This window comes from Bos mutus, chromosome 9 (genome assembly GCF_027580195.1).
Source record: "Bos mutus isolate GX-2022 chromosome 9, NWIPB_WYAK_1.1, whole genome shotgun sequence".
Classification (NCBI taxonomy): Eukaryota; Metazoa; Chordata; class Mammalia; order Artiodactyla; family Bovidae; genus Bos; species Bos mutus.
Genome location: NC_091625.1, coordinates 70,822,308 through 70,844,530, shown reverse-complemented (window position 1 = coordinate 70,844,530; position 22,223 = coordinate 70,822,308). Strand labels below are relative to the sequence as shown.

At 38.3% G+C, this 22,223-nt stretch overlaps 1 protein-coding gene and 1 pseudogene across 3 annotated transcripts; both read left to right on the top strand.

Annotated features, from left to right (window-relative positions):
• Positions 1-366: 366 nt before the first annotated feature.
• Positions 367-21,570, top strand: VNN1 (vanin 1). 3 transcript variants are annotated; one of them, XM_070376682.1, is made up of 9 exons: positions 367-537; positions 2,033-2,189; positions 3,451-3,581; positions 10,008-10,200; positions 11,169-11,460; positions 11,878-12,239; positions 17,129-17,299; positions 18,505-18,639; positions 20,352-21,570. In XM_070376682.1, the coding sequence occupies exons 1-9, from the start codon at positions 500-502 to the stop codon at positions 20,385-20,387; spliced, it is 1,515 nt and encodes a 504-aa protein (XP_070232783.1). In that variant the 5' UTR covers positions 367-499; the 3' UTR covers positions 20,388-21,570. The 3 variants fall into 3 exon arrangements, with proteins under 3 accessions (XP_070232783.1, XP_070232782.1, XP_005887798.1); XM_005887736.3 differs by lacking the exon at positions 367-537 and having other exon boundaries at positions 563-2,189; positions 20,352-21,568; XM_070376681.1 differs by lacking the exons at positions 367-537; positions 20,352-21,570 and having other exon boundaries at positions 561-2,189; positions 18,505-18,903.
• LOC138989288 (U6 spliceosomal RNA) lies at positions 9,155-9,252 on the top strand (annotated as a pseudogene).
• Positions 21,571-22,223: the final 653 nt, after the last annotated feature.

Genomic DNA, 22,223 nt, shown 5'->3' with positions numbered 1-22,223 from the left:
TTGCTGGAGAAATATCGCATAGTCTGCTTTGGGTCAACACTCTTGTGAAGTACTAAAGTACATGTGTTTCTGACCACCTGAGAAGGGAAAACCCAAAGGAGATTGGCAAGCAGAGGGAGCTGGTATTTGCTACAGACTTAAGAGGACCTGGTCAACACAACCTCTTGGCTGCTTTGGCAGTCACAGAATAAAGTTACGATAGTCCTGAAGTTTAAAAAAATAATAATATACACTCTTCTTCAACCTGAACAAATAAAAACACCATCCAAAGTGAAACCTAAAACTAAAACAATCATAAGCACTAATCTGTAAACATTAAAAAAAAGTTTTCCTTAATTTACAACTAAAATTTGCCTTCTAACTCCATATCAAAATTTCTAAGCTTTTTTTCTATTTTATATTATTTCCCCCCTCTTCTCTCTCCCTCTATCACCTTCTTATTCTCACTCTCATTCTTTATACTCATCCTCTATGACTTGTGTGGTTTGCAGTCTCTAGGATGGTCCACAGTAATCTGTGCCTCATATATGCCCTTGGGTAAGTAAGCCCCTCCCAACAAGTGTACTGACTGGGTGTTTTGTTTTGCTTTTTTACATTTCTTTTTAATTAGAGGATAATTGCTTTGCAATATTGTGATGGTTTTTGCCATATATCAACATGAATTGACCATAGGTATACATGTGTCCCCTCCCTCTTGAATCCCCTTCCCATCTCTTACCGCATCCTACCCCACTAGCTTGTCACAGAGCACCAGCTTTGGGTTCCCTGCATCGTACTTCTAATGAATATAATATAACAAAATTGATGCGCTGTCACTTTCTAGATGACATTACTAAAGACTGCGGCTTCTATCTTGGATGGTGGTTCTCTTGTTATCTGGGTTTGAGGGAAGCTGGATGCCAGCATGTGAGTTTCCTTTTAGTGCGACCAGGGGCCTTCACAGCAAGGAACATGTTGGGCTACAGCCAATGTGGACCTGAGGCCTGCCTGGAGCCATGTGAGCCTAGAACCTAGAACTGACTCTTTTCCCAGTCAAGCTTTGGTAATTGTGGGACGGAGGCACCCAGCCAAGCTGCCCTAGGTTTCCTGACCCACAGAAAATGTGAGATCATACAAGCTTGCTCTTAGAAGCCATTATTTTTGGGGGGTGATTTGTCATATAGACAATGAATATTCCTCTTTGTCCTGAGTCTTCACCATTCTGAGGAAACGAAAGTGAACAAAATATGAAATTCAAATATTCACAAGGTGATAGTAATAATAATTCACAATTGAAAAGCTGTTTATTCTTCAAATTATTTACATAAACTACTAGGTTTGAAGTTCTAAGATGTATGAACTCCAGAAATTCGTATGGTTAAGTTCTAACCCTCTGCACCTCAGCATGTGAGTTTATTTGGAAATATGATCATTTCAGATGTAATCAGTTAAGATGATGTCATACTGGAGTAGGACGGGCACTAAAGCCATTGACTGGTGGCCTTGTAAAAAAAGTAAAAGTCTGGGGGACTCAGACGTGCCCACAGAGAGAATATTGGGTGAAGACAAACAGGAAGGAGACAGCTAAAGACAACGAAAGAGGCAGAACAAATCTGTCCCTCACAGCCCTCAGGAGGAGCCAGTTTGCTAATCCCGTCCTCTGAAACATCTATCCCCCAAAACCGCAAGACAATACATTTCTATTGTTTAAACCACCTAGTGTATGGCACTTTGTTAGGATAACCCCGGCAGATGGAAAGTACATGCATTTTTTTACTTGATCCTCACAGAGCCCTGTAAGAAGAGAAGGTCACTTGTTATGTAAGATCTGTTTACATCTTTGTCTGGCGGTGTAAAAATCACAAGGCTTTCTTGAAGCTAGCTTTTGTCACTTATTTTTAAAGTACTAAGTTCTGGGAGCCACGTGATTCACTGTGTTCTCTCTCTCTATAAATAACAGCGCTTACTCTGCTTTTCAGCAGTTGCTGGACTTCAGCATGATTATGTCTCAGTTGCTCAACTATGTGGCCGTTTTGTTTTTCTGTGTCTCCAGAGCCAGCTCCCTGGATACCTTTATTGCAGCTGTTTATGAGCATGCAGTCATATTGCCTAATGTCACCCTCGTGCCAGTGTCTCCTGAAGAGGCCTTGGCAGTAATGAACCGGAATTTGGATCTTCTGGAGGGAGCAGTGACGTCAGCATCGAAGCAGGTACCATTTCTCAAGTGTGCTTCTGGCTCCTATGTAGAGAAAGGGTGGCATCCTAGTAGATAGAACCACTGTCAGGGTCAATTACACCTTTGAATGACCTATGTCTCAGGGTAGCCAAGACCTTGTTTTGCAATCAAAGTCCTCCCTGCTCCTAGTTTTTAGGGCAAAGACATTATTACATACTTCCCTAACAGTGAGAGCAACATTTGGAAAACACAACTTGGTTATTATTAAGTGACAACAAATCTTAGAGGAACTTGCTATGAATTCAACTATTTTGTTGATTTTGTTGCTCTGTTTTTTTACAGGTGGAGGGTTGGAGGATAAATGGGTCAGGAATCAATAGCTGTTCTTAGAGTACTGGCATACTTTTGTGCTATTAAGAGTTTGTAGGTTAGTTTGTAACACCAAAACAAACTTAAGTTGCAAATTACTTACCAGTGTATATTATATACTTCATACTAATTACAAAAGTACATATGTTAGTGCTTAGTAAGTTCTTGAATTGAATGAAGGGTTAAGTTTGCATGTGTGGTTTGAATGAATGTGGTTGAAATAAATTATGCGTAGAGCAGGTAAAGATAAGGGATATATAAAGTCTGGTGAGAGTCATGAATGTATACATATAGCATGTATTTATCAACCTACATTCTTGTACATACAAAGATTTAAAAGGTTATTAAGAATTCTGAGGTTTTTTCACCTTTAGTTCAACTGTTTCCTTAAAGGTCACATACACAGCAGCTTCCAGGGTGATTCTTCCACCAGAGTTGCCCAGGTGAGCTCAGGTTGTACCTCTAGGCCTGGCACCATTCAGATAACCATATCAGAGCTCCTTTCTGAGAAATGGGGATTGCATTTGTAGGGTATGAGGTGGGGAAGGCTGGAGCAGAAGAGTGAGTGATCAGTATCCTTACATACTCAGGCAAGATAACTGGCCAAAGGTCAGGGAGGGGCTTTATTCAGGGAAGAGATAGGTTTATAGTTAACAACTGCAGCAGGTGGCAAGCCTGTGAGTAGCCTGGAAAAATATTAACAGCTATGAAATGATGAAAAAGTGACATAGAAATGATAACTGTGGGATTAGGAAATGAAAGTGGTTGGGCAAAGAAAATAAATTATAAATATATAAAAAAACAGAAGAATAAGATGAAAAAAAAAAAAAAGCAAATTTTCTCAGCCACTCAGGTCCTCTTGCAGGCTTCCTCTTTTATTGTTTGCTTATTTGAATAATATATTGATTCTGCTTCATTTGTAACAGGGTGCACATATCATTGTGACCCCAGAAGATGGCATTTATGGTTTTAACTTCACCAGGGAATCTATCTACCCATACTTGGAGGATATCCCAGACCCTCAAGTGAACTGGATCCCTTGTAATAATCCTGACAGGTAAGGAAATGTATTATGGAGAATTTAACCATGAACATGAACTTAATCTGAGAAAACTTTGTAGATCATTGTATAAGCTTCACTATCATCTGTAAGTTTCAGGATAGTTTTATAATTTTTCATCTCCTACAAATATGTGTATTAAGAAAGTGAATATGAAGTTAGTGCTATAAGATGACATCAGAATCTAATTCCAATGTGAATTTCCACTGAGGGAATGAATCTGGAGAGATGATAGTATAACCTACTTAAGGTCACAGGGTGTTTGGTTAGAGGAAGAACCATATCCAAACTTTACTCTTCTGACTCCTTACCAGTGAGCAGAAAATTGCTTTCCTGTGTAGGTCTGTACTTTTAAAACAGTGTGAGAAAATAGTGAAACAGAGTCACATGTCAGCTTAATATTAAAATTTTCCCTTTCTCATCAGTAAGATAGTTGGATAACATGAATGTATATGAAATTCTTAAAGCTTAAGATGAGGACCTAGGAGGTGGATAGAGCAGAATTGTGTCAGTGGTTATTTTATTTTTTTAATTATATGGCTGTTCTGGAGCTTAGTTGCTACATGCAGGATCAAGTTCCCTAACCAGGGATTGAACCTGGGCCCCTTGCATTGGGAACCTGGAGTCTTAACCACTGGACCACCAGGGAAGTCCCATATAAGTGGTTTAAATCAAATCTAGAATAAGAAATATGAAGTCTGATAAAAGTACACTATTACTTACAATATAAAGGAAAACATATGAACTATACATTTAAGAGAATCATGTCAGTTGACTCACATTTCCAAATGCACTATTGCTAAAATTGTAGGAATTCCTTTTTTGGAAAAGCTCTCAAAACCACACAAACTAACAACTATGTCTACATATAGGGACACCTTGATTTTTGACAAAGTTCAATATTACTTACCTTAATATTAACAAACTATTTTAATTGCATTGCATCGCATCATAATTATTTCTTATTTAACCATGTCCCATGCTCAAGGTTCAGTTCTAAATGACAAGCCTTCTGTTCTCACTTCCATTAGGAATTGCCTTTCTTTCTTTCTGAATGACTTTTCCCTAGAACCAAATTTCCTAGGGCCTTCTGAGAATTCCCACCAGGATGTTGCATTTGTTCCATTTCAAGAAGTTTGGTAGTCTTTCTTTTTTCTCATCAACCAATGACATCTCTGTTCTTGCTTTTATTTAACACAGTTTTTGAATACCTATTATGTCCAAGCACAGTTATGGACAGTGGAGTGAACAAAAAGAATTAAAAATCTTTGTCCTTTGGAGCTTATATTCAAGTGTGGAAACAGCCAATTGAAATTAAAAAAAAAAGATATTGTTTAGTTATCTATCACCTGTCAACCTATCTACAATATGGGGTAGAAATAAATATTATAGGAAAAAATAAAACAGGAAAGATGAATATGGTGGAAAGAATGAGGTTTAAATTTTTATGTCACCAGAGGGCTTCTTGGTGGTATCTAAGCAAAACTTAAAGGAAGTGAGGGAGGAAATCATATGGGTTTCTGAGAAAAGAACCTTCCAGGCCAAGGGAATTCTAAATACCAAGGTTCCATGGTCAGAGTGCATATCTAGCATATTAGAAACAGCAACAAAGTTAGTGTGGTTGAAATGATGTGAAGAAGTAGGAGAAAAGTAGGAGATGGAGGCAGAAAGGCAGACAGATTGGAGGGCCCTGATAGTATAAGGGTTCATGGGCCATGCTAATGACCTTGGTACTTAGGTGAGAAAGTAGCCATTGGTGAGTTTTGAGCAGAGAAGTGACATGCTCTGACTTCAGTTTTATAAGGATCATTCCTGTGTCCTCATGGAGACAAGCCTTCAGAAAGATCAGTAAAAATGCAGGAGATAATTTAAAAGCTATGAAGGTAAGCTAGGCAAAGAAATGCTGCTATTTGGATGAAGATGGTAGAAGTTTGAAGAGGGTTTTGAAGGGCACCAGCCCTGCTTTACCCTGTATCTCCCACCCTGCGCGTGGACAGCTCTGCATAGAATGCCTCTTCCCCAGACGCCCACATATCTAGCATGGTGTTCCCTGTAGTGGTGCATGCCTCTGCGTGCATCTTAAGTCACTTCAGTCGTGTTCAGCTCTGTGCGACCCTATGGACTATAGTCTGCCAACTCCTCTGTCCTTGAGGTTCTCCAGGCAAGAATACTGGAGTGGGTTACCATGCCCTCCTCCAGGGGATCTTCCCAACCCAGGGATCAAAGCCATGTCTTCTCCGGCTCCCACACTGCAGGCAGAATCTTTGCCACTGAGCCACCAGGGAAGCCTTTGTGTAGTTGTAGGACCCAACAAATATTTGCTGAATATTTCATGTGCACTTTTTAAAAGTTAGTAAAAGTTGTCTTCCATAACTGACAGTTTTTATTATATTTTCAGATTGAATGCTTTGTCTTAGGAAATACACTTTAATTCTTCCATTTTACCTTTTCTATTCCCAGTAGACCGAAGACAGAGCTCTGCATTTATTCGATTCAGTTCAGTCACTCAGTCGTGTCCGACTCTGCGATTCCATGAACCGCAGCACGCCAGGCCTCCCTGTCCATCACCAATGCTCGGAGTCCACCCAAACCCATGTCCATTGAGTCAGTGATGCCATCCAACCATCTCGCACTCTGTCGTCCCCTTTTCCTCCTCCCCTCAATCTTTCCCAGCATCAGGGTCTTTTCAAATCAGTCAGATCTTCTCATCAGGTGGCCAAAGTATTGGAGTTGCAGCTTCAACATCAGTCCTTCCAATGAACACCCAGGACTGATCTCCTTTAGGATGGACTGGTTGGACCTCCTTGTAGTCCAAGGGACTCGCAAGAGTCTTCTCCATCACCACAGTTCAAAAGCATCAATTCTTCGGTGCTCAGCTTTCTTTATAGTCCAACTCTCACATTCATATGTGACCATTGGAAAAACCATAGCCTTAACTAGATGGACCTTTGTTGACAAAGTAATGTCTATGCTTTTTAATATGCCATCTAGGTTCGTCATAACTTTCCTTCAAAGGAGTAAGCGTCTTTTAATTTCATGGCTGCAATCACCATATGCAGTGATTTTGGAGCCCAGAAAAATAAAGTCAGCCACTGTTTCCACTGTTTCCCCATCTATTTGCCATGAAGTGATGGGACCAGATGCTATGATGTTAAATTTCTGAAAGTTGAGCTTTAAGCCAGCTTTTTCACTCTCCTCTTTCACTTTCATCAAGAGGCACTTTATGCCATAACGGTGGTGTCATCTGCATATCTGAGGTGATTGATATTTCTCCCGGCAATCTTGATTCCAGCTTGTGCTTCCTCTATCCCAGCGTTTCTCATGATGTACCCCTTCATAGAAGTTAAATAAGCAGGGTGACAAGATACAGCCTTGACGTACTCCTTTTCCTATTTGGAACCAGTCTGTTGTTCCATGTCTAGTTCTAACTGTTGCTTCCTGACCTGCATATAGGTTTCTCAAGAGGCAGGTCAGGTGGTCTGGTATTCCCATCTCTTTCAGAATTTTCCACAGTTTGTTGTGATCCACAAAGTCAAAGGCTTTGGCATAGTCAATAAAGCAGAAATAGATGTTTTTCTGGAACTCTCTTGCTTTTTCCATGATCCAGTGGATATTGGCAATATGATCTCTGGTTCCTCTGCCTTTTCTAAAATCAGCTTGAACATCTGGAAGTTCACGGTTCATGTATTGCTGAAGCCTGGCTTGGAGAATTTTGAGCATTACTTTACTAGCGTGTGAGATGAGTGCAATTGTGTGGTAGTTTGAACATTCTTTGGCATTGCCTTTCTTTGGGATTAGAATGAAAACAGACCTTTTCCAGTCCTGTGGCCACTGCTGAGTTTTCCAAATATGCTGGCATATTGAGTGCAGCACTTTCACAGCATCATCTTTCAGGATTTGAAATAGCTCAACTGGAATTCCGTCACTCCACTAGCTTTGTTCATAGTGATGCTTTCTAAGGCCCACTTGACTTCACATTCCAGGATGTCTGGCTCTAGGTGAGTGATCACACCGTCGTCATTGTCTGGGTCATGAAGATCTTTTTTGTACAGTTCTTCTGTGCATTCCTGCGACCTCTTCTTAATATCTTCTGCTTCTGTTAGGTCCCTACTATTTCTGTCCTTTATTGAGCCCATCTTTGCATGAAATGTTCCCTTGGTATCTCTAATTTTCTTGACGAGATCTCTAGTCTTTCCCATTCTGTTATTTTCCTCTATTTCTTTGCATTGATCGCTGAGGAAGGCTTTCTTATCTCTCCTTGCTATTCTTTGGAACTCTACATTCAAATGTGTATATAAAGGGCTTGGAAAATATTATGGATTAGGTGAGAAGCAGATTCAGGCTAACATAAGCAAAATGCATTTTTAAACTCCAAATCAAAACTTTTGGTCTAACAAAGAATTTTGGAGCCTTTCTGGGTATAACAAAGAGTCTGAACAATTAGTTTAGATGGAAATAGATTAGAATATATGCTACCCTTTCAAAATTAATATAGACAAGAGGAAAATATGCAATCACAGCTGTTTTATAAATCCAGAACAGTAGGCTTCTATTTCATGTGCCTATTCTACCACTTAGAGTATTTGAAAAGATTTGAGATAAATATGTTTCAAATGGTTTAATGTCTCATATTTATATCTGTGCATTTCAGATATTAATTTAAGCAAGTGAAGGTAAATATTATTAAATGGTCATTTTATATAGATGCATTAAAATAATAATTTTTAAAAGATGTTTTCTATCCTTGTTGGTTTTTTCAAGGATATGTTTTGTGGGTCATTGCTACGGTTTTGATTATATTGCCAGCAGATGGCACCAAATTTTCATTCTTCCAACAGTTATCACAGTTTTGTCACATATTCTTTAGTACCTTCTATTAGCCATTTATTATTTTAGTGTTAATGCCAATAAGGAATAAATATGGCTATATGTTATATATTCTGAGGTCTTACTGTTCAAAATTGTGTTTTAATTGCTTTACTGGGACAACTACTGGTAACATGATAAGGAATAAAGAAATCAAGCATTAACAAATATTTCAGTATTTCTGTTTTTCCATAGAGGCTGTTACTGCTCTAGTCCAACCCTTATTGCTTCTAAACTGAACTATGATAACAGCTTCCTAGTGATTCCCCACATTTATACTCTGATATTCTAGTACATTCTATGTTCCGATGCCCTATTAATCTTGAAGAATATTCATATCATTTGACTTCTGTTCTCAAAACACTTGGAAAAGATTTCTTAACCTCTTATGCAGAGTTCTTCTCCTATGACCCAAAATGCATCTCTAAAATTCCCTTTTTTTCCCCTGAAGATGCTATTGCATCTTGAACAAGTTTCCTGAACAAGATTTCCCTTTTCTACTGCCAAGGCTTTTTTTTTCTCCACTTAAAAAAAGTGAGGTAAAATACACATTACATAAAATTTACCGTCTTAGCCATCCTTAAATGTGGTCAGTGGTATTAAGTACAAACACGTTGTTGTGCAGCCATCACGTCCTCTTTCTCCAGAACTCTTTTCATCAAGCAAAACTCAAACTCTATACCCATTAAACAGGCACGCCTCTTGTGCAGCACATACGCTAAAACTGGAACAAGACAGAGAAGATTAGCATTGCCCCCTGTCCATGGATGGCATGAAAATCCCTGAAGCATTCCATATTTTTGGAAATGAAAGGGGGGACTTTATAACCAATACCACAGAAATACAAGGGATCATAAGAACAATTATATGCAACAAATTGTACAACTTGGAAGAAACGGATGAAGTCCTAGAATTAGGTAGAAAGATAGGATTCTCGGTGCCTTCTTCCTATAATCATCTTACTTCCAAGACGTTGTTCTATCATTCAGAATACTTTTTAATGCCATTTTTCTTTCAGGCATGGGTTTAGCAAACAGGAGATATGGGTCTTTGTCCCAGAATATCTATAAGATGTGATATACATTATGAAGTGAAAGTCATTCAGTCGTGTCCGACTCTTTGCGGCACTATGGACTGTAGTCTGACAGGCTTCTCTGTCCATTGAATTCTCCTGGCAAGAACACTGGAGTGGGTAGCCATTCACTTCTTCAGGGGATCTTCCCAACCCAGCTCCCCTGCATTGCAGGTGCATTCTTTACCAGCTGTGTGACCAGGGAAGCCTAAGATGAGCATATACATAAATATATTAATTATAGATATGATAAATGCTATGAAAAAAATGCATAGCCCAGAATCTCATCATAGAATAGTTTTCTACAACCAAATTGCCACAAACATGTACTTCCTCTGAAGTTTCTGTGTTAATCTTTCCCTTCTATCTATGCTATTTAGAATTTATTTTTGTGTTTACATATATATTCAAGAAACTATCATTCTGAATTTTATTAAAAGCTAAGCTTTATGTTTTTTTTTCCTCTTCCAATGAATATATAACAGATTTGGTCACACCCCAGTGCAACAAAGACTCAGCTGTCTGGCCAAGGATAACTCCATCTACATTGTGGCAAATATCGGGGACAAGAAGTCATGCAACGCCAGCGACCCTCAGTGTCCCCCTGACGGTCGTTACCAATACAATACTGATGTGGTGTTTGATTCTAAGGGAAAACTGGTGGCACGCTACCATAAGGTAGAATTTATTTGCAAATAATTCAATTACTGAATGCTTAACAAAATAAAGTGAACAAGAAGGGAAACAATCATTATTGCTGATAATAAGCTCATTTTAAAAACAGTATAAACAAAGCACAGAAAGTAATGATTATTTGTGATAAGATCCTAGAAAAAGGATATTTCCTGTACATTTAGGAACACAGGAGTGTGTCATTAGAAGTGTGTGGGAGTCAATAGGAGTGACCTGACTTGAAATAAAATGTTGCCTTTTGGACTTATCCTTTTTTTTTTTTAATGATGGATGGTCATTTTCCTTTAAAAAAAAAAAACATTTATTCATTCATTTTTGACTGCACTGGGTCTTTGTTGCTGCATGTGGGTTTTTTTCTAGTTATGGTGAGTGGAGGTTACTCCTTGTTGCAGTGTGCAGGCTTCTCACTGCAGTGGCTTCTGTTGCAGAGCACGGGCTTTAGAGCACTGGCTCCGTGGCTGTGGTGCATAGACTTGATTGCCCTGTGGCATGTGGAATCTTCCTGGACCAGGGACTGAACCAACAGAGAAGCCCTACATTTTGTACTTTTCATGACATGACCTGGCAAAGGGTAAAGCTAGAATGAAAAACTTACCAGTCTTGTTTTCAAAGAGAAAAGGAGCAAAGTTCTTTGTCTGCAGAAAATTGTTAAGTGCACTTGGCAAATAGAAGCTATCTATCATTTCTCTTTTATGTCTTATATAATAATATTCAAGAAGGTGTTAATAGATAAGGATTTCCTTATACATATCTATCAAATGTGGAACCTGAGCCAAAGTTTCCTATCAGCATAGTCATCTCTAATTCTCTAACGTTCTTTCCCTGTGGAGACAGTGGTCATAGATGAGGTTGGCACAGTTTAATAAATGTGAGCTTGAACTTTTTTAGATGCCATGACATCTGGGCCAACTTCTTTAAAGAGATTTCCCCCCATCATCTTCTGTTTATCGCAGCAAAATCTTTTCTTGAATGAAGATCAATTCAATGCACCCAAGGAACCTGAGGTCGTGACTTTCAACACCACCTTTGGAAAGTTTGGCATTTTCACGTGCTTTGATATTCTCTTCCACGATCCTGCTGTGACTCTGGTGAGAGATTCCCGTGTGGACACCATACTCTTCCCAACAGCTTGGATGAATGTTTTGCCACATTTGTCAGCTATTGAATTCCACTCAGCCTGGGCTATGGGCATGAGAGTCAACTTCCTAGCATCCAATCTACATTACCCCTTGAAGAAAATGACAGGTAATGTGTAGTCTTTAAGATTTTGATGTAATCAAAAAGGAAAAAAATATGTTTTCTAGCTAACATGTACTCCTTAACAAAATTCCTCCAACTGTTAATGTTTGCATATATAGCTGGTGACATGCTGTACAATCAATCTCAACCCAAATTGTTTCATAAACTGGTTTAGTTTTATTTAACTTGAATATACACTCTTTTTCTTTTTTTCAAAATTCACCACTTCTTACATGAAATTTTCTTCTTGGATTCTTTGTGTCATACTTTACTGGATTTCACCTCATCTGTCTGACTTTATCAGTATATTTTACTGAAATTAATGAAAGATACAGCTTAGAAGAAGTAAAATGTTCATATGAGTTTAGAATATAACACCCATGCAACTCCTTTTTGTTTTACTGTTTTAAATGTCATTTCCAGGGAGTGGAATCTATGCACCTGATTCTCCACGAGCATTTCATTATGATATGAAGACAGAGGAAGGAAAACTCCTCCTCGCACAACTGGACTCCCACCCACACCCCACACCGGTGGTGAATTGGACTTCCTATGCCAGTGGTGTAGAAGCCCACTCAGTGGGAAACCAGGAATTTACAGGCATCATCTTTTTTGATGAATTCACCTTCTTGGAGCTCAAAGAAATTGGAGGAAATTACACAGTTTGTCAGAGAGATCTCTGCTGTCATCTAAGTTACAAGATGTCTGAGAAAAGATCAGATGAAGTTTATGCCCTGGGGGCATTTGATGGACTACATACTGTTGAAGGGAGCTATTATTTACAGGTAATGATTGCTTTGGTGGCAGAGGAATTACTGGATAAAACACAGGACACCCAGTTAAATGTGAATTTCAAAAACAATGGATTACTTTTATTATGAGTATGTCCTGCTTTGGTATTTATGTGTATACTAAAAAAAATGGCTGTTTACTTGAAATTTCCTTTTAGTTGGGTATCCTAAATTTTTATTTGCTAAAACTTTTGATCTTAAATGTCAGTCCAATGCTTGCTCATTTTGGCAAACATTTCTTGAATGCCAAACACATACCAGATATATATTCAGCACTAATGAGATGAAGATGAGTAAGTATGGACCCTCCTCTTGAGGAATTTAGTAGCCGAGAAAGACAGATGGCCATAGTTTCAGTATAGGTTGGCATGTGATTGAACAAAGAAGTCACATTTTGCTGTAATAATACTAAAGAGCTACATTTAGTCTAATTTGGAGATCCAGGAAAGTTTCTGAAGACATGATGCTTGAGTTTGTGCTATTTTATCCAGGTGAAAAAAAGTGGGAGGGAATTCAAGATAAGGTGAAGAGCCTGAGCAAGGGGGTGGATGTGTCAAAAAGCAGGGTGTACAGAAATGAGCAAACAGTTGAGTCACTAAAGTGTTAGCATAAGAAGCAAGGATGGATGGAAGATGAGCATAGAGCCAGGATCACACCCTGCAGGACCTTACCTGTCATTCCTAAGATGTGGACTTTGTTCTATCAATGATGGTTTCTGCCAGAAGGTGTTCAGCAAGGGAATGATGCTGTCACAACTGTTTATGAGTACACCGTTTTGGTTGCACCGTGGATCATGAAACATAGGGCAAAATGACTAGTGGTATTATTAAAATAGTCCTACTAGGGCTTCAACCAAGATTATGTTCATATGAATAAAATCAGGATATGGAGTCAAGAAATATTTAGAAAACCAATCTTAGTAGCTGATTTGAGATGGAACAGGAAAACAGAATGAAGGGTCTAGAATGTACCAGCTTTTTGGCAAGATGGATAAATGGGATGCTTTGATGGATCAGGATTCGAGAGGAGGAGCAGATTGGATGGTAGTGGGAGAGATGGTAAATTCAGCTTTGGATGTGTGGGCTTTTCATTACTTTGGGGACATTCAGTTGTATCCAATAGGCTATTGAATGTAATATGACACTTAAGGGAGATATTAGATTTAGAAATACAGTTTTGAGAATCAGCAGGAAAAAAGTTGTAATAAACCCACAAGAAAGAGTGAATTGCAAAAATCGACTAATGGTAAAGAATAGTGAGCTAAAGGTGAAATCTTTTGAAGCTCCTGTGTTTGGGCAGGAAATAAACAGAAGAATAGGAACCTGCAATTATGACTGAGAAATAAAGGAACATTTAAAGAGAACTCTTATCAAAGGTAAGGTAAGTAGAGACTCTCAGAAGGAGGAAACTGAAGTGTATTTGTGCAATAGGTTTACCATTATTGCATGAATAATATATAATTTTGTTGGAATCTCCTGGGCTCAGAATGATAGAGTGAAAGACAGATTACAGTGGGTTGAAAAGTGAGAAGTAAGTGAGGATATTGAAAGGATGAGTGAATCAATCAATGCACTTCAAAAAGTGTATCTGATTCAGGAAGAAAGGAAACAAGATAGGAGCTAGCCAGAGAACTCATAATGCTGTTTCTGTTTTTCCAATAGATGAAAGAAACTTGATTATCTTTATAGGCCTAAGAGAAAGAGCAACAAAAAAGGAAAGGATGAAAATGTGGGAGGAATCAATATTCCTTCTCAGAGCTCTGAGGTGCTAGAAGAAAGGGGGAAAAAATGCTATCAAGAACACAGGTAGAAAAAATCCAATGATTGGAAACTAGTTTAAAAAATTATGTTGTAGAAAAGCATCTATTGCCACATGAATATTATATATTACATGGCATATTGACATATATTGCATTATATTTGTGGTACATATGTGTGGTATTTTATTGCCATACTGCTTTTTAAAATAAAAAAATTGGGATATATTATTTTTTTATTATTTATGATCTATTTTAGGTTTAAAGAAATGATTATAAAACAAGACAGCATTCTTTCGACTCTTCCTCTCTTTTCCCTCCTTCCCTCTCAGTCTTATCTGCCTCTCTGCCTGCCCCAGAGTCTTGACTCCACTTGAGGAGATCAGCCATAGGTCTCTTCTTAGTGTTGGGAGGTTGCTTAGTGCTCCAAGTAAAACCAAGAAGCTCTCTGTTATTATTGCTGAACAGTGATCCTTCAGCTAAGCCACTGGTGCCAGACAGGCTTTTAAATTTAAAATTCTAAATTTAGAAAATTTCTTCACGTGTATGATGACCTTTTTTTCTTCTTTCTTTTTAACTGAAACTGTTTGAAAACTCTGAACATGTGGTTGATACTTGCCAACTTTAAGCTTCATGGGGGGACAGTCTAGCTGGGCTTTTTACTAGAAGAATCCCTGAAGCAAATGTCTTTAGAGACTTCCTTTGGGGATGATTCAGTTTCCCATATTTCAAAATTCTTCTAATTCCTTTACTGAATAAGTTTGCTTAATTTAGCAAATAAAAATACAGGGTGCCCCAGTAAATTCAAAATTCAGATAAACACAGATTAAAAAAAAAAAAATGCCCAGGTAATAGTTGGGACATATTTATACTAAAAACTGGTTTTGGTATTTTTAGTTTACCTAAACTTCAGATTTAACTGGGACTCCTGTCCTGTAATTTATTAGGAAACCCTGTTCCTGAAGGAAAAAATGCCTTTTTAACAGAATGTAGAGAGTCAGCAGCTGACTCATTGTAAAAGTCCCTGAAGCTGGGAAAGATTGAGGGCAAAAGGAGAAGAAGGTGTCAGAGGATGAGATGGCTAGATGGCATCATCAGTGCAATGGACCTGAACTTGGGCAAACTTCAGAAGATGGGGAGGGACAGAGAGATCTGGCATGGTGCAGCCCATGGGGTCACAAAGAGTTGGAAATGACTGGGTGACTGAACAACAAGAGAATCAAGTTGGGGAAATGCAGGGTAGAAGGGCATGGTATCACTATTCAGTATGACTCATTCAAAAAATCCCCTTACTAAGTCTTTCAGAGTCTCCATCTAAACATTGTCTGCTTTACCCTCTCTGGTAATAAAGGTTCCATCTTTTATGGAACTGGGGAAGGGTCGTTGCTCATCCATGTCTGGAGACTCAGCATTGAGGCACCCTTAACAACTTCCTACCAGTTTTCCTTTCATTAAACACCCCAACATACTCTCAGTTACTGAGATACCTAGTACTCCCGGGGATGGAATCTTTTGAGTATTCTGCAGTGTGAAAGCAAAAATGAAAGTCACTCAGTCATGTCCAGCTCTTTGTAACCTCATAGGTTGTACCACCAGGCTCCATGGAATTATCCAGGCAAGAATACTGGAGTGGGTAACTATTCCCTTCTCCAAAACATCTTCCTGACCCAGGGATCCAACTGCACTGCAGGCAGACTCTTTACCATCTGAGCCACGAGGAAGCCTATTCTGCAATGTAGACAGGTTGATTCTAGGCTTTCCCCATGCTAATTCAGGAGACTCCATTTCGATACCTGGATTGGGAAGACCCCCTAGAGAAGGGTATGGCAATCCACTCCAGTATTCTTGCCTGGGAAATCCCATTCACAGAAGAGACTGGCAGGCTACAGTCCATGGGGTTGCAGAAGAGTTGGACACAACTTAGCAACAAACCTTCCAAATATTCCTTTGTATATATGTACCACATATTTTTATCCAATGGTCTATTTATAGGTATGTGAGTTGCTTCCTCAGTTACCATTTTTGTGTCAACACCCAAACTTCTAAACTTTTGCTATAGTCTGTCTTCCTCCTGTTCTCCTAATCTTGTGGGTCCAGATCTTCCACAATAATAATAATGTTTGTTTTAGTAGGATTGCAAGGGAAAAAAATAGAAGCATGTATTCATGTACCTTTACGTGAAAGTTATTTGTATCTCATCTTGACACACTTGCTAGAAAACACTTGCTCTCCAACTTCAAATATGGAAGGAGGAAGACCAGTTAAGGGACATTGCTTTAGTCAGGCCATAAACGAAGGTAGCTTGGAGTAAAATTTTGAAGATGCAGTATAGATGGAGATAAGTGAAGAAGGTTCTTCCTTTTGGGGGTTTTGCATCCACATGGTGAGATGATTCATACACTTAGATTTACACACAGATAGCTTTGTAATATAGTGTAGTATAGTATAACTAAGTCAGATAACAAAAGCACTTTCAGCCCTTGCTCAGGTGTAGGGTATGTGACTGCCAGTTCATGAATTGTCTCTAGATTAACTCTAGGGTTCTCTACAACTTTAAAGTTCCTTCTTTATTAGAAATAGGTGATAAGATAGAAATTAAACTAGTGTTTAAACTTGTTAAAAATAATTGAACACTCTTGATTTCTAAAAGCATGGCTAACTTGAAAACAGTAAGGTATAATTGTTCATGGCTATAGACCAAGGACCTATGATTTCTTTATGTGGTTTAATCTTTTTACAGTGAATTGCAGAAATAGATGTAAGAGATGAAAGTTTGATCCCTGGGTTAGGAAGATCCCCTGGAGGAGGGCACAGCAATCCACTCCAGTATTCTTGCCTGGAAAATCCCATGGACAGAGGACCCTGGTGGGCTTATGGTCCACAGGGTCACAAAGAGTCAGACACAACTGAAGTGACTTGCCATGTACACAGAAAGCATTAGGGCTTGAAGTCCTTTTTTCTTTTTTGCTAATTGCAGTAATATTCAGCAACGAAGCAGATTAGTCTAATGAGGAAGCAATATAACAAAAGGACACAGACATTTTTTTCTTGATCAAGAGAGTGTTTCAATTGGCTTTCCTAAGACTTAACTGTTTTTAAACTTACTGTTCTCTTATTCTGTTCCTAGATTTGTACTCTGCTGAAGTGTAAAACAACAGACTTACACACTTGTGGTGACTCAGTTGAGACTGCTTCCACCAGGTTTGAAATGTTCGCCCTCAGTGGCACGTTCGGAACCCAGTATGTCTTCCCTGAGGTGTTGCTGAGTGAAATTCAGCTTGCACCTGGAGAATTTCAGGTACAAACCTTAGCTTAATATTGATAAATCATTTTATGTAAGAAGTAGCATCTTTTGAATAGAAAACCTGCCCAAGTGCTTCCAAATATCATGAAAATCTTAATTTAGAGAGAGTAAAATTGGACTTAGGGCTCATCAAGGACATGGAGCATGTGGAATCTCTTGTCTAAAAGTCCTTTAGAGCAGCAGTCCCCAAACTTTTTGGTACCAGGGACTGGTTTCATGGAAGGCAACTTTTCCATGGACCATTGGGGTAGTAGGGGGGATGGTTTTGGGATGCTACTGAACAACAACAAAAAAGCACATGACACTGTGCACTTTATTTCTATTATTATTACATCATTTCCACCTCAGATCATCAGCCATTAGATCCTGGAGGTTGGGGACCCCTATTTTAGAGAATAACTAGTGTAAAGAAATATATTTTACTGTGGGGACTTCAGGGAGTGGGCTGGACTGTTTAAGGTCTATCAAGTAGAAAGAAGACTAGAGAAGAGTTGCAGGACCAGTCCTACCAGAGGAAGCCTCCTTGTTTAGGGGAGGGATGGCCTAGAACAGTTGAAAAGAATTCTTTTCATGGTGTGTTCGAAGGCCCTGGGTGACCATCCAGAAAAGGAAAGAAAGAAAAGCTGAAGAATTGGATAGTGGCTGAACTGGCAAGAAGCAACCCTTTTAAAAAGAATACGCCAGAAGTAATTTCTTCTTGCACAAGTGTTCTGTTCAGCCACATTCTCCCACTGACTGTACCTGCAGGTGCCACTCTTCCTCCCCTTTCTTGGTCCAAACAGTTACTGTGGGGAGTTGAGGACAGTGGGCAGATAGGGAGGCTGTGATGAGTATGAGGGATGACAGAAGCTCAGCTCAACGCCCCTTAGTCAAGCTCTCCTGAGCCTTTGGAGGAGTCTTTCTTGCTTGAGCGAACAAGAGTTCTCTCATACATTCTCAAATCCATTGTTTTGTGTTTATTAACTCATGGGATGCCTTCTCAGATGAGTAAATTGTAAGATGTAGAATACAGACATTTCAGTAAGTACCAATTCTATAGCTCCAATTTTTCTCTGTACCTTTCCAAGTATTTCAGATGCAGTAGAATATGGCCATTATTTTCATTGTTTCTTCATCCAGTTGTACTGAATTTTAAGAGTGTGTTGTGAGGTTGTACAACTGAAAGTTATTCTCAGTCAGCTTCCCTGTGTTTTAATTAGGTATCGAGTGATGGACGCTTGTTCAGCCTGAAGCCAACATCTGGACCTGTTTTGACAGTGACTCTCTTCGGAAGGTTATATGAGAAGGATAGTGCACCAAATACTTTATCAGACCTCACGACACAAGCGCTAAGGGTAATGTTCATAGTTATAATACTTATTGTGTACTCATTATATTGGTAGAATATTTAAACTTTCTATTTTTATTTTGGATAATTTTAAAAATAACAAAAATGAAAAGAAGAATGTGTCTGGGATTTTGCTAATAGTGCTCATGATCATTCATATCAATGAATTGCTAATACATTTTTTTCTCTTGTTTAGAAACACACACACACACACACACACCAGACAATATAAAGTAGATAAAGTGATAAAATTTTGAAAAAGAACAACAGTTATACCCATCTGTTAGGTGTTTTTTTTTTTTTTTTTTTTTAGTGAGTATTAAATAAGTTACTACAGTTAAAGTGCTTAGACAACTTCCCAGCTCATGGTAAGTATTGTATATATGTTAACTTTTACAATGTTATGGGACTGTCACAGGAAAACCAATTGTGATGTATTTATTGCTAAACTCCTATCATCCCTGATTGGTTAAAGTGCATATGTTTTCTAATAGTTCAGCCACTCTGTATATTTTGATTAGAAAGTCAAGAAACTCAAAAGCCAATTGGGTGTGGCTTGAATAGCTAGCACTAATGTATCCCAGAGAGCAGCTGAGCTTACATCTAGAAACCTACTCGAGAGCCTGAAGATTTTTTATATGCTTTTCAGTGGTGATTGACTGCCTATTTAGAGCTTTGCCTGTCTTGTCAACCTGTAAGCAAATTAATAGGGTGACTATAAAGTAGATGTTTATCAAATCTGGCTTCATAATGGCCTGTGAGCTAAGAAAGGTTTTCAGGTTTATGAAGATTTGAAAAAGAAAATTAAAAGAAGACTAATATTTTGTGACACATGAAAATCATTTGAAATTCAAATTTCTGTCTCCATACCTAAAGTGTTATTGAAGAAAGCCATGTTCATTAGTTCAGTACTGTTGATGGTGTTTTTCATGATGCAGTGTGGAACTGAGTATTTGTGATGGAGACTGTATAGACTACACGGCCAAAGAAGCTGAAAATATTTACTACCTTTACAGAGAAACATTGCCATCTCCTGCTCTAAAGTATTAAAGAACAATGCATCTTAGTATTGAAAACCAATAAGGGCAAATTATCCTTGAGTCTTTCTTATTCTTCCACCCAAAGAGAAATAAAATATTTTCATTTGCTTTCTGTTACATTAACATCACAAAAAAGATTACCTTGATTAACTTATGACCAAATATGTCTAATAGGCTAATATCCCAAACAAGTGAATATAATTTTATAAACATGATTAATATTCAATCATTATAAGATACCACATCATAGTCTTTTGTTGCATTTGGTATTTACTGACATTTCTGAAAGAAATAACATTTTTTATTTTATTTTTTAATTAAACAATTTTAATGAAAGTATAATTCCTTTACAATGTTGCATTAGTTTTTAGTTCCTAGTTATTAAATTTTCCTGGAGATCATTTAAGAATTGCTCATATTAATATACTGTCTGATATTTTTTCCTGTGACAAATTTGCTACATTGTCTTTAAATGATTTTTTTTTTTAGTTAAACATTGCAGCAGTGAATTTACTCTAAAAAAATGCCATTTACTACATTCATACCCAGCTCTGGTTATTTTCACTCTGGATTTCTTTAATGAATATAGATTTTTTAATGATAGTTTTGATGTGCTTTTTAACTGTAATTTTTATTTCTTCTGCTGAAAGTATTTGTGATGCTCACTTGATACCAACAGCTCAATCCAAAGACAGACGCGTGGAAAAGTAAATAAGGTCTAACGTGAAACAGTGCTGAATGGGAAGGCGGAAAGAAAAAAGCAGCAGAGGAAAACCATGAGGATTCTTCATAATTTAATAAAAATATGGCACTTTCCTTAAAAACTAAAAATGAAGCCTCTTATAATGGATGATAATGCAAAAGACGCGTGTTCATTCCTACATTTGCATGCACACACACAGATATACCCAATGACCATACACAGAGGCCCTAGCACTTATGAAGGGGCACCTAGCTGGACACAGGTACAGATTAAAATGTGAGTCGGTGTTGTTTGTGCTTCTAGAAAAGTGCTTATGGGAGAAAGGTTTGTTTGGGTATGGTGATCTCAAACAGGAAACACTATGTGTCTCTTCAAAAGCCAACAATCAAAAATGCTATCCTACAGGAAAATAAGCCTACTTGCACTTGGAGGTCTGAGTTCTTCTGCTCCACAGTCTCATGTTCCTTCAGCCTCCAGGCATGGCAGGAGCACTTGGCTACTGTACTTCTCTTTCTAGTCATAGTTCAGAACTTGGTAAATTTCAATGGCCAGGGTTAAAGACTTTGTGAGTTTTCCTAACTATGGACTGTGGTTTTGGCTTAATCTTAGAAAACTTAGATTTCCTACAGTCAAATATTTCCTGGGCATGGATGCTGGAGAAAGCAAGGGCTCCTTGATCTGGTTCATACCCCGTGGGGACATGAATGGTGTTAGGGTCAATGGGACTCCATGTCTGGTGGTGTACTGACAACAGTTGACCTGGACTGATGGGATTCTTCATGCAGGTTTGAGACAGGATGCTGGGTGAATAGAACCCAGATACCAGGACCAAGATCTGGGCCAGTTAAGCAGCTAGCTATAGCTCTGGAATGTGAAGACTATGATCATGAAGACACATTCTAACTGCCATAGAACACTGACTGGAGGAACCAATGGACTGTCACTCTCTTCATCCAACTCTTTCTCTTTTTCTTTATTCCTTACTAAATGCATCTTTGTGATGATGGGACAGCTGCTTCAATGGCTTATTTAATAGAGACTTAATGAAGCCAGTGGAGTTGGGAGAGAGTGATTAGTGTGGGCTTAAGGTAGGGACATTTTCTCCATCTCAATTCATATTTTTTCATAAAAAAATCCCCCAAACTGTCAAAATGTTGCCATAGTATTTTCTTTCTTCCTTTGCTAAAAGTATTCACTTTCAAGTTGGCAAAGAAGAACTGAAGGGGAAAAGTTCCTTAGATCTAGGAATATATCTGTATAAAAATTAAAAGAAATAAAAACATAAATAAAACAGAATTTCTAGATTCCAAGAGTAGTCAGTCCTTGGAGAGGATTCAAAATGCATGTGGTCTGCTCACTGTGATAAGGATATTCCCATGTTGTCTTGATCTCTGATCTCCCAAAAAATTCAAAGTTGCAAAAAGGGAAAAAATAAACAAATGCAAAATAAAAATGCCCCAGCAGGAATGCATAGCCCCTCACCCTTATTTTCTGGAGCCAGGGAATATCCCACCCCTCACACTCTCAAAGGATAGTTACTATATTCCAGCCCATAACAGCTCTTTAGCATCCATTGCATTAGGACATCTATGTGTAGTAGAACCAACAAGAGCTGTGTTTATTTTTAAAATATTTCAACTGTATTTTATTATTGCTGAGGACTGAACAATAATGACAATAATAATGAAGATTTTCAAGCATGAACTGTTAAAAGATAAACTGAGGCATGTTAAACATTCTAAGAGTTAATTTGAGCAAAAATTAGTTTGAATAGGGCAGCACCAAACCAAAAGTGGTTAGGAGAGGTCCTCTGATGGGAGTTAGGGACAAGACTTTTACAGGAAAGAT

Bases quoted from the DNA above. Each gene is read 5' to 3' on its own strand.
- VNN1 (XM_070376681.1), top strand. From the start codon at position 1,977: ATGATTATGTCTCAGTTGCTCAACTATGTGGCCGTTTTGTTTTTCTGT. The intron at 11,461-11,877 runs GTAATGTGTAGT...TGTCATTTCCAG, and splicing joins CCCCTTGAAGAAAATGACAG to GGAGTGGAATCTATGCACCT. The intron at 12,240-17,128 runs GTAATGATTGCT...TTCTGTTCCTAG, and splicing joins AAGGGAGCTATTATTTACAG to ATTTGTACTCTGCTGAAGTG.